Here is a 12,377-nt window from a genome sequence, read left to right on the forward strand (position 1 = left end):
TGCAACTTAGATCTATGAATAACCTATCAATTGTTGCTGGAATGCAAAGAATGCTGTTGAGGTTAAGTTGTTTGACCACCACCATGCTCTAGCCACGTCTGACTGGGACAACTGACAGGTATATCTGCTCTAGCTAGCTGTGTGTACGTGTACGTATCTAGAATATTGTGTGTGTTCTTACATAGATCTAAACCTTTCTGTTAAACATGCATGGTCAAGGTTTGATCAGTAGTCTCAAGATATGTAGATATATAATCTAAGGAAAGCCTTCAGTCTCTTTAATAGTATATATAGTGTGATTATATTTTTATATAGTCTACTAGTATGATGTTTCCGGTCCATTGGTTTGGTTATGATCCGAAGCAAACGTGTGGATTTACAATGTCAATGATTTATGTAAATTCGAGACGAGAGTTCATTGTTGGAGCATCAGTCTTTATAGATCTATAGCCCATAATTTTACTCCGTTAATACACTATATTGCACAATAAATTATGGCCAATTCTATTCACATCCAAATGTGGCAATCATAACTCATGCTGTTGGTCTACATAGTATTGTTCAATCCACAGCTATGCCTCCACTACTTCTAAAGATATCCGTTGTGGGAGGAGTGACCAAGTTACTGCATTTTGATAAGTCAATGACAGTGTTTGATGCATGCAGACACATCCGGGCAAAGTTAGCATCGTCAAGTCAACAACAATGTAAGATTTTCATGGATCCTTTAATAATTAAACAGCAGTCAGTATTTCAGGAATCAGACTACTTCAGAATGTCGTCATCATCATTATTTTTGGCCACCTATAAATTGTGTTCCTATAAACCTTGGGACCAAAGTCTATTTTAGTATTAGTCAGTTAAAAATGTTTTAGCTTGTTTGCATTTTGACACAACTCGTGCAGCTGACCAGACGTACGGCTTGTTTCTCTCAAAGGAAGATCCAACGCTAGGCATATGGCTCGAGAATGGCAGAACTTTGGATTCCTATAAATTCAAGTCAGCAAAAGTTAGTAAGCCATGCAGTGGTATAATTATAGCTGTTATCCAGATATTAGTGTAGTCAACCTCTGACACACAATACAGTTATAGTTATGACTTTAATGGGGCTTCTGTGTACATATTGCTATCCCACACATTGTAGCTCACACAATCACTTAGTGTTGGCTTTGTTGAAAAATGCATGAGTCTAATTTAACAGGAGTGCATGCATGCATGCTTGTACATATTTATATCTTATAATTATGACTAAGAATGTATACAGTACTTATACTCCTTTGGTCATTTCCTTCCCTCAGACGTCACTGGAGTATCGTTCAAAGCAGCGACTAATACGTGTCTGTACGTTGGATGGGGCGACACGGAAAGTTGTTATCGATGGTAGTCTACCGGCACTGGAAAATATCAGAGCAGTATGTGCACGAATAGGTATGTCCTTTGAGCTTGGAAATAACAGTACAGCTATGACCTTCTCCTTGCTCCAGGAATTCAGAATCATCAAGAATTCTCTTTCACAGTGGACAAAGACTCACAGAAATCTACTTTTAAACGAGTACGTGTAATAATGGCAGTATACTGAATTCACTAGCAGCATTGTTACATTCCTAATATCTCACCAGGCCGATAAACCCAGTGCAGACAGAAAGCTTGACACCCTCCGAAAAGAAAGGCACACTCACGATTTCTGTAAGTTATTGATAGATCTACTAGATGGTATTTTAGCCACAGTACCCACAAAAAGCACACACGTAATGACATTATCCTATAAGTATATATAGGTTTTGTGTAGTGCTAACTAAACTTACTTTATATAACCTTTGCTTTTTGTTATGTTACCGTATGCGCACGTACATTATAAGCCAGAGAGCCCTATATACTTTGTGTTGACTCCTTAATATATTATTACTACTATAGTGCACTGGGTGGACCCTCATAAGACACTGAGGGAGCAGGGACTGTTTGGAGACTCTGTGGAGCTCACTCTCAGGAAGAAGTACTTCTTTTCTGACGAAGACATTGGAGCCAATGACCCAGTTCAGCTGCATCTCCTCTATACCCAGGTACGTTCAATGACATTTTAAAATCATCACTCATGATTCCTCGCAACATTTTTGTGATCATGCACATTAGGTACTTCTCTGTGGTGATGCCAAACATTTACAAATTGTCTTGATCACTTTATGCATGTATACGATTACATAAATTATTGTGATATAAGAAGTAGGAATTATACAGGCACCTATATATATATATATACCTTACAGACTAGCGAAGCAGTGACCAATGGAGTGCATCCAGTTACCATAGCAGAGGCCCTATCTTTGTCAGCTCTAAGATGCCAGGAAATGTATGGAGATTACCTGGAAAGGAAATTCCAGAAAGGATCCATCAGATCAACGTACGTCTCCAAGTAGAAATGTACCTGATCTCTAGTACACTTTTGTCCTACTCAGTTTGAGAGGTTTTCTACCAGTGGAATACAGAAAAGACACAAGAAAAACAAAAGCCAGCTTTCTATTGGTACGTACGTATACACCAATCACAATGTAATTAACTGAGTGCATACTGATGCAGGAGTATCAAAAGCTGGCTGGTCTCGAGGATTTGTCAGCCAAGTTCCAATACATTGAAAAGTGTAGAAAGCTAGACACCTACGGAACGTCATTCTTTGCTGTCAAAGTAACTTACTACTATAATAGATTCTCTTATTATTTCACCCACACTGTTTGCTTTATGATTAGGAAAAGGTTCCTCGACGAAACAAGCTCCACCCTGTCCTGCTCGGAATCAAGAGGGAGTGTGTGCTCACACTTGACATTAAAACTAAAGAGGTTCTAGAGATGTGGGAACTCCAAACCATCCACAGCTACTTCTCCACTCCAACAAGCTTCTGTCTGGTAATAATAGCTAAGAAATCCACTCAAACAATTGCGTGTGCATCTTTATTCAGAATTTTGGTGGCTACCGATCTGGCTTGTACATTGTTAAGACAACTGAAGGAGAGTCGATAGTTCAACTACTAGACGGCTATATTCAACTCATTCAGCAAACAGTAAGCTTTTATTATACACTCAAGGCATGCATCAATGTTTGAATCACTTATAATAATTATAGATGAAGCAAAATTCAGTTCTCCCTCCTTCATCACCCAATGAGAAGGTTCTTAGTCCTAAGGTAAAGAATTCATTTGTATACATGTGTGCGCTATATATATAGACCTTTCTTTTGTGCGCCATCTCTTCAATTAAAGTGCGTACGTATAATTATACATGCTTTGCACTACATGTGCTTCATTGTAATACTCCTTCCCTACACTTCAGGAGAAAATGCAGCAAGTGATTTCTGAAGTTATCAACAATGTGTCTCAGTCTCAAATTGCATTAGAAACACCAGCTGAATCAAAAGTACGTATATACAAGTATTACACATGGCATAATACAGCCGAAATTACGCTCATCCATACATGCACACGCATGCATGCAGATAAAGAAAGCAAAGGGTGTTACTATAGAAACCTCCAAGTTGAAGCTCAGTGCATTAGTGAGTGCTCTTCTCTATTCAAGTGCTATACTCTGGAGGGAAACAATGTCCAAAAGTTGTGACTACATTCAAATCTCTGCTGCAGCATACAGCTTGTACGTTAATCATAAACCTTGATCATGTTACTGCATGGTGCACAATATAGGGAACCAATTGTCTCTGCCTTGACTGACTGCTCTAGACTGCTAGCTTCCCTGGGTCTCACAGACAAGGACAGTGTAAGGATTCTCGGCTCAGCAAAGACTCTCGTTGACACCATTAGCAGGCTACTGGCACTGGTTAAACAGGATGAAAGTGTTAGTATCTGTCACATCACTGTAATTACACTGCTCGGGTATTTATGTCTTAACAGTATATTGCTAGTAGATACACTGCATTGCAAACTGATGTTGCTATTGTACATGTGTTTAATTAATGTATGTACATACTAACATTGGCAGGTTGATGATCAAGTACAAGCTACGTTAGAGGATGTTGCGTCCAGAGCAACTGATTTACTGGCGATAACAGACCTGAAGAAGGGAGTATCGTATGGCACATACCAATCTGCTGCACCTGTGGTGTTATCAGTTACAAGCTCTGTATCCAGGTTCCTTGCCGAGACCATGAGGATTAAAGGAACATGTGGCGATGATACTCTAGAAGTGGAAATCATGTCCAGTGTGAAGGTATGAGTACTTCAATGGCTATAATTATATAGATTATGCTTACGTATAATTGTTTATGTCCCCGAGTACAATAGGGTCTGCATGAAGAAGTCTGCAAGTGTATGCATAAAAAATCTGTATTAAAGTTATATACGTACAACTTACAAGTTGATTTCTACACAATGCATGCATCTTCAAATTGAATGTATGTAGGATGTCAAGCTGTCTTGTCAAGTCCTAGCTACTTCATTCACTGTGCTCTCCTCTTGTTCTGAGTCTCCCATTGGCCAATCTCTCCTCATTGAGTCAACACAGGCTGTCATTGAGTCTGTTCACAGACTATGCTTTGCATCTAAGGTAATGCTATATAATAGCGTCCAGATACTTTTTTAAATGTTGTCGCTTTCTAGCTGGATTCTGACTTAGAAGCGTTCAATCATAATTCAATTGTTTTCAAAATAATCCTTTTGAATTGAGGAGTCTTGAATACTTTTTATTGCTTGTTGCTATCCTTGCATATATATAGTGGATGAATTTAATGTTTTCTCTCAGGGTGTGTGCTTGGACGGAGGTTTGATCATTGAAATCGGAGCTTCAGCATCCACAGTAGCTTCAAATCTGAACTCCCTGATTACAAAACTTGGAGCAACATCCCAGGAATTTCCGAGACATCCATTAGAGAAATCTTTCACTAGTGTTTTAGCTGAAGCTAGAGTATTGAAAAGGTAAAAAACAGCATTTTATGTATGACTGACTCTATACGAGTTTGTAAACAGCAACAATTGTCAAATTTATTGATGACATTTTACATTCTAATAGTCTTCTAACAAGAAAGCAGCCCAGGAGAAAGGTTCTAACTCTCACAAAGAGCTTCATGTTAAAGATGGCTGCACTGATCCAAAACCTCAAGTCTTACTACACAATTAAGGACTTTGATCGAAAGAGGGAACTGCTCGATTCGCTTAAAAAGTTGCTGGATGAGATTAGTGTCTTGGTTGAAGGTGTGAAGGACACTTTTCTGTCAAAAGTATCCACTGGTGAGGACTAACTACTATATGTGCTGAAGTTAAATTCGAGGTTGAAAGGTTTATCATGTGGTGCTTATATTGTAGACTGAGCCAAACTTGGTAAATTGATTATTACCCCTCTCAAAAATGTGTGTTCCTATACTTAATTGTCATGCTATATCCTGTATGCAGACGCGGTACTGAGCTATCTTGACGAATCAGTGACTACTGTGTCTGTTATTGTCGAACCGCTCCTGGAGCAAATCAGATACACTCAGTTCTCAAATACGGTGCACACAACATTCGACAGCACTTTAGTGCTCACAGTCATCGTAGAAACTGCAGCTGGTGAGTGTGTACGTAGTTGTCTATCTACAGCAGATATGTTGAAATGTGTACTAGAGACATCTGTATAATTATAGTATCTATGTGGACATTAAGGTGGTAATCAATACGTCATTCATTGCAGAGCATTCTGAGTTTAAAACAATGCTGCTAGAACACTGTAAGAAGGTGGAAGCCAAGTTGCGAGCTGTGCAAGCTGCCTTCGGTACTGAAAACCATGTTATTATGTGGACGGATATTAGAGAAATGTTTCCAGTGAGTCTAAATGCGTAGTAAGTGTATATACTAAAATTTAACCCCCCCCCCCCCCAGTACTTATCGTCTCTGTGTACCTTCTCAAGAGCACTGGCACAAGAGCTGTATTCCAAGAATCAATACGTTTCAGAAGTGATTCGCATGTGGAGCTTTCATGTTCAGTCTCAACTCTATGAGCTAAAATCAATTCTGTCAAAGGTAACCAATTCTTTTGTCATTCCTCTTGAGTAATTGCTTTTAATCCTAAAGATGATGAGCTACAGTGGAGGAAGCTTCGAAATTTGTAGCAAGTCCCTGAAAACTCTGAGAGAATCTATCCAGCACCCATTGAAATCAACTGACGGACTTGATGCCTTATCGTATGGTCAAACATGTCACACGTTAGCGCGGTCTTGCAATGTTTTCATCTCTCTGGTTTCTGAGTTGACTGATAGGTCAAGGAAGAATTTCACCTATACAGTATTGGTCTCCCAAACAGAGAAAATTGTCAATTCTTTGCTTGGATTAAGACAAGATGTAAAGGAGTCGAAGTCGATGGAACTGGCTGTGCGACTATTAAATGAGATCGAAGGGCTTGGTGAAGAATTGTTCAACCACTCACCATTGGACCTTAGGCTAATTGATGCACTTCGTAAAACTATTTTCGAGATCAGAGTCTGTTTACCTCTTCATCAAGAATTCTCAACTACTCTTCAAAAACTCAGAGAATTTCAAGATCCTGCAGTAAGTGGATTAGCGTTGCTAATAATTATTTCCTTTACATATACCTGGTCCCTAAAGGTTTCATTCTCCAAGCCACCAGAAGACATCAGTCTCATTAATGCTATCCGGTCGATTCATGCCACCATTTCAGTAATCCTTGATGCTCCCAATACGTCATTAGAGGAAATCAAGGTTTCGTTGACCAATTTCACATCTGCTGTTCAGTCAATTCTTTCCATTGGTAAAGAGAAAGCTTCTTGCTTAGTGAGTTAAACCATAAAATAAGTTTGTAGGCTCACACGCTTCATATTAAACAGGATGATCAGCATAGGGCAGGTATACTAGCAAAACTGAAACGACTCTGTAGGAATTCATGCCGAATACTTCACACGGCAACAAGGGTATGCTATCAGCCGGGAGTATGCTCCCTGACATTGGCGCCAGCTGCTAGGAGTCTTGTATCATCACTGACTGACATTGCTTTAGTTTTAACAAGTTCTGGAACTGAGCGAAAAAACGAATATGATCTTGCTTTAATGGAATTAGAGGTATATTTCACTCATTTCTCCATCGTAATCGTTTCAGTTTGTTTGTTTTCATGCAGGCTCTTAATGCAGTGTTTTTGACTGGAAGTAATGTTAGTGTAACGTATTCAACCACCAATTATTCTGAGTGCTATGGAGCAATTGTGCAGCAAGTGAAGGTGAGGGTCAAAGTGATGAACGCAATTGGCTATACAGACATTGTTTATTTGCAGAATATTTTAGACGTTACAAGTGAGCCCAAAGAGAAAATGTCAAGTATTGTACAAGCAGTCAGAAACATACTTGATTCTGCGATAAAGGTAATGAATTTTAGCATACCATCAGAAATGTGCATGATTAATCACAATAAGTTATTGTGTGTTCCAGGCTGCAGGTCTATGTTCACAAAATTGTGAAAATCCTTACGCTCATGATTATCACATGACTGAGTCTCAAATGATGATGTGGAATGCTCAGTTCCTGGATATCTGTGAACAGCTACTTGACCCATCACTAAACAGTACTCAGGTATGCATGCTGTATACACTGACACTGCATGTTGATAGTGTAATAATTTTATAGATATCTCGGTTAGAATGCAAATAATGCAAATGACTTCTAGTGGCTATAATTATGTACTCTGCCTAAATGAATTCATGCATGCAACTATACGTTCTCAATCTCTGTAGCGATTAACTCTCGAAACAACTATCTCCATGGAGCTGAGGTCAATGAGTAGAGTTATAGAGTACATGGCATCAACTTTGGTTGGCAACATCAACAGGAGAAAAATATTGCAATGTATGGAATATTTGGCCATGAGAGTTTCCAATTACCTTGAAGTACGTTAATTGTTTCATGTGTTCGTGTTCAGTACATAATGCAGTGTGTAAGTTGATTTTACACAGTCATTGCTCATACACACACACATGCAGGTCGTAAAGGAGTCCACCTTTGAAAGTGTTATTTCTGCAACTAGCAGTCTGGTTAACATGTATGTTGTCATGGAGAGTGTGTACAGCACAACAGCAGCTACAGCACTGTCTGTACCCAATCAATCCATCACAGTGGTACGTGTGTACATAGAGTGTAACTATCATTTAAACCATACACTCAGTATTTTATTGCTGATATTAACTTGGTAAAAATTTCCTATGTCAAGTTTTGTAAACTTATATAACTCGTGTGCGTTAATTTTCACTATACCAGTATAAGAATTACCCACTAATTTGCCACCCACCTGTTCAGGCTTCAAGCAGCGTACTTTCATCTGCAATGACATGGTTGAGGACTGTCCAGTCACCTCAAGAGCAGACTACTAAGCCCAATGAGGAACTTGCTGCTTTTAGAGAAGATGTACAGAACTTGGTCACTGCAGTGAGGTATGTAAAGCAAAAGGAGAAGTTTACATGCTGATTACTTCTCTACTGTAGGGAAAATGTCATTGGACGACTGAATTATGCAAGATGTTTACACCAAACGGATTCTTTCAAGACCACTCTAGATGCTGCTGTCAATGAGACGACAAAAAGCTCAGAAGTATTATTCGTAATAGTATTGTCCGCTAGTAGTATATACATGTGTAACCTGGGGTCGTAAAGAACACAGATACACATATTTTTCTTATCACTGCTTGCAGGGAATTGTTGGCTCTAGTAGTCTCCACGCCAGTGTGACCAAAGTAAGGAGGAGCTGCTATCAGATGGAAAGAAAGTTGAAATCTATTCAATCTCTTCCTCATGTGGACTGTATCGGTCAACAGGTTAGCAGCCATTGCATGGGTAGCCTCGATGTTACGCCTCTTAGTTTGTGAAAAGCACATAATATTATATAAGATTATACTGTTGTTTTTATGAGTAGCCAAGTATCGCATTATCGTGCGGCCTTGAGGTCACTTGGGAGCAGCCGTTTTTGTTTTATTTTTAGTGATAGGTTGAAGACTATCCGTTTTCCACTGTGCATAGTGTCGTTAAAACTGCTTTTGACATTTTCAAACAGATTTGTGAGACTACCATAGAAATGGAAGTACTGCTGGAAAGTGTGGTTAAGACGTGCTCTCTCACTTCCAAGTCAGAGAACACACTGCTTCTTGTTCAACATTCATCCACATGCTTGGAAGCACTGTCTGATATACTACAGTGGTTAAATGATTTGGCCTCCGGTGATAGTGAGTTGAATGATATTGATCTGTTGAAGTCGAAAATACAGAAACTCTTGTGTGGTTTGGATGACCTCATTTCATTGACTCTGGCTATCAGTACCAAAGGATTTAATCCAGGTATGTGTGTGTTTTTGGCAATGGTGTAAGCCGGAATGTGGAGTTATGGATGCTGCTCATTTATTTTTACTTTGCTTCACTGAGGGTCATTCTGCAGTGAGTATCATGGAAATCAAAAGAGCTGCCAAGAGAGATGAGATTCCACCATTTGTTTTTGAGGATACTGACAGTGACATATACATTCATGCCCAGCTGACAACACAGTGTCATTTGCTTACCAAAGCATTAAACTCAATGGTAGTGGCTGAGCTTGTTTTTATAACTGTGTTTATTATGCTCTGGTGCTATTTTAGATCACTGAAGATACAGAGGGACAAATGGACCTCCAGCTCAGTGTACTATTGTGTTACAGAGAGATCTCCAAAATTGTCTCCAGCATTCAGGGAGTTGGGGAGGTTAGTTTGATCAAGCATTTTCGGGCACTATAATAATCTTGCAGGAGGAGCGAGAATGTTTGCTTCATAGCAACCAATCACTGGCTGACACTATTGCTATTGTACTGCAAGACATTGCCATATTGTCCTTACATCCGGAAAACCTAGAATCGAGAAAGAGCTTGAAAGAAGCTGTTAAATCAGTTCAAGAAGATGTGAGTGCTCCGTAAACATAATTATTTAATGCTTACCTCACCATCTATACATGTATGTATGCAGGTATTTCGTCTTGTACTTCTGGCTCAGTTAAACGAAGATGGTGCACAATGGTCTGCCGTTGACAACTTGAGAAGCTGTGTTTCGAATCTAGACCTCTACTGGGTGTGTTCAACGTATGCCCAGCAATCAGATATTGAGCAAACTGATTCTCAAACAAGGTATTACATACGTGGTGTGTAGGAAAAATTTGAGTGTAATGGAATAGACAATGTGAAATGTGCATGACCTTACTTGATACTACATGTATGAATTTTTTGTACGCGTATGCGTAGATAAGAGTTTTGTAAGTTTTCAATTTCAATTATTTTACAGGAGTTTCACGTCAGACGATGCACAAGTTTTGCTTGAAGCGGTGAGCGATCTTGTGAAGGTTAACGAGGAAGACCCAGACAAACTAGTCTCCTCCGTTCTCCATGTTTCTTACACGGTCTCTTCTATTTACGAGTCTCTGGAGGAGAGCTATGCTACTATGGCACTAAGCAAGTGTGATGTAAGCACATTGTATATACAAGTTACTTTTGGTGCATTGTATACCTCCTCTTCCATGCAGTTGCGAATTATTACAGCTCTTAGGGATATCTCTACTATCCTCGTTGATTTGCTTAAGATGTCCTCTGGGACTTACTCGCTTACTACTGGAAACATTACATCTTCTTTGAAGGTGCAGTGGCTATAGTTTGAACGTTTGCCTAACTCTCTTTTTGTGTGATCTCATGCAGCTAGCTCAGCAAGCTGCAACGTCCCTCCTTGAAACTGTTAAAGAGGAGAATCAGAAAGCAACAGTAGTGGATACAATCACTGCTACAATCAACCATGTTGACTACTTACAGACAGTAATAAAGGTGCGTGTAACTATATATATTCCATACGCTATGAAATTACGAACTTTTCTGCCGCTCTTATCAATTCCTGTAGGCTAAATTTGACAGTCCTTCGGAAATGACATACACAGATGTGGTTTGCTCAACTACTCTACTAACACTTCTTGCAAAACGAATGAGGGACACAATTGAGCGTAGCGGCAGTATTGATGAAGTTGTTATCACCGAGTGTGCTTTGCTGACCAGGCTAACCCTGACATCACTCGTATCTGTGTCTTCACGACTTATCTCTATTGTGGAAGACCAAACAGAGAAAACAGAGTAAGTACAGAAGGTTATATAAACTACTATTGAATTTCTGTGGTATTGTTTGTGCCCTTGATATACGTTGGTGCAGTGCACGGATATAGTGTGTGGTTTGTACTATACACCAAAACGTACACACTGTGTATACAGATTGGTCCAAGGAAAGTCTGAGTGTATCTCTTCGATTCAGTTTGTGTTGCTTCAACTTAAAACAAAGATTGTGAGCCCAAATGAAGTGAGCATGGAAGTAGTGTCCAGTAGTATGGATAACATCACTTCATTCTCCCAAGAAATGCTAGAAGTGTTCGAGAACATAGGTAAGTATTGGATGTGGTCAGGAAGATAAGAATTTCTTTCGTCCAGTTTGAATTGCAAGAGATCATGATTATGATACTAATCCATTCCCTTTTCTACAGGTGGTGCTATTACTGGTGTTGGACCCTTTCAGCTAAATATGTTAGATTATTTTCAACCATGGTCAGGTCATCATTACATCACAGTATGTAAAGCTGCATGTTAAAAACTACGTACCTTCTATGTATAACTAAATTGTTACAGGAGGATGTCGACAGCCCTGATGGTGATAACTCTGATGACCTTGTAATAGCAAACACATGTGGTGCTCTTCTACAAGCATTGCAGTCTCTGGTAACTGTGCCGATTGGTGATTCCCTGACTCTAGACAAAAGATTTTGGGTCCAGTCCCACATTGCAATGGTAATGGGTAACTATAATTATATAGATCAAGAGTTAATTCTCCAATAGTAGTCATCTAGCTTGTTGGTTATACTTTATACTATGGCATATTATACTGATTATGCAGGTGTCAAGTCTCAATTTGAAAGTCGAAGGCAAGTCGTTCAATACACATTACCTTGCTCGGATGCTGTTAAAGATGGTAGCAGATACTCTCATACTGTGGAGGGTACTCGATATGCCGACTAACAGCGATTGGTTGGTGAGTATAGTGTTATTATAATTATACATTCATTAGGCATGCACACTCAAAATGAATTGTGGTAAGCTTTTACATTATCTTGGCCTGGTTTTTAAGATTGTGCTCGTATACTTATGTTTGTCTGTATTAATTTTTAATGCAGGCTCTTGTGACATCTTCAAAAACTCTTGCCCAAGCAATAGCAAGAATGTAACTTTTTTTATTCACTGTAACTTTTAGAAGATAAATCCGAGGTGAATCTTTCTGGATCACAAAATCATTGCTGTAATTATAGAGTGTGTTTTTTATCACAATACGGTAGGAATATTTGAATCTATAATACTATTTAACTTGAGTGCAAA

The 12,377-nt window shown here is 39.1% G+C and overlaps 1 protein-coding gene across 1 annotated transcript; it reads left to right on the forward strand.

The window, feature by feature from the left end:
* The first annotated feature begins 32 nt into the window (after window positions 1-32).
* On the forward strand, window positions 33-12,370 carry LOC135333656 (talin-1-like). The gene is made up of 48 exons (XM_064528658.1): window positions 33-118; window positions 573-707; window positions 906-1,009; window positions 1,299-1,428; window positions 1,485-1,552; window positions 1,620-1,686; window positions 1,915-2,060; window positions 2,265-2,398; window positions 2,454-2,520; window positions 2,575-2,679; window positions 2,742-2,897; window positions 2,951-3,052; window positions 3,115-3,174; window positions 3,321-3,404; window positions 3,484-3,635; window positions 3,686-3,836; window positions 3,981-4,208; window positions 4,401-4,544; window positions 4,740-4,912; window positions 5,007-5,224; window positions 5,387-5,542; window positions 5,664-5,794; window positions 5,852-5,992; window positions 6,044-6,517; window positions 6,575-6,760; window positions 6,814-7,044; window positions 7,101-7,199; window positions 7,254-7,340; window positions 7,408-7,548; window positions 7,710-7,862; window positions 7,956-8,090; window positions 8,269-8,402; window positions 8,454-8,559; window positions 8,660-8,782; window positions 9,019-9,298; window positions 9,396-9,535; window positions 9,592-9,693; window positions 9,738-9,887; window positions 9,952-10,109; window positions 10,264-10,441; window positions 10,502-10,612; window positions 10,671-10,793; window positions 10,867-11,093; window positions 11,229-11,395; window positions 11,495-11,577; window positions 11,637-11,795; window positions 11,902-12,036; window positions 12,179-12,370. The coding sequence occupies exons 2-48, from the start codon at window positions 575-577 to the stop codon at window positions 12,227-12,229; spliced, it is 6,783 nt and encodes a 2,260-aa protein (XP_064384728.1). The 5' UTR covers window positions 33-118; window positions 573-574; the 3' UTR covers window positions 12,230-12,370.
* Window positions 12,371-12,377: the final 7 nt, after the last annotated feature.

The sequence above is a fragment of the Halichondria panicea genome, chromosome 3 (genome assembly GCF_963675165.1).
Source record: "Halichondria panicea chromosome 3, odHalPani1.1, whole genome shotgun sequence".
Lineage (NCBI taxonomy): Eukaryota > Metazoa > Porifera > Demospongiae > Suberitida > Halichondriidae > Halichondria > Halichondria panicea.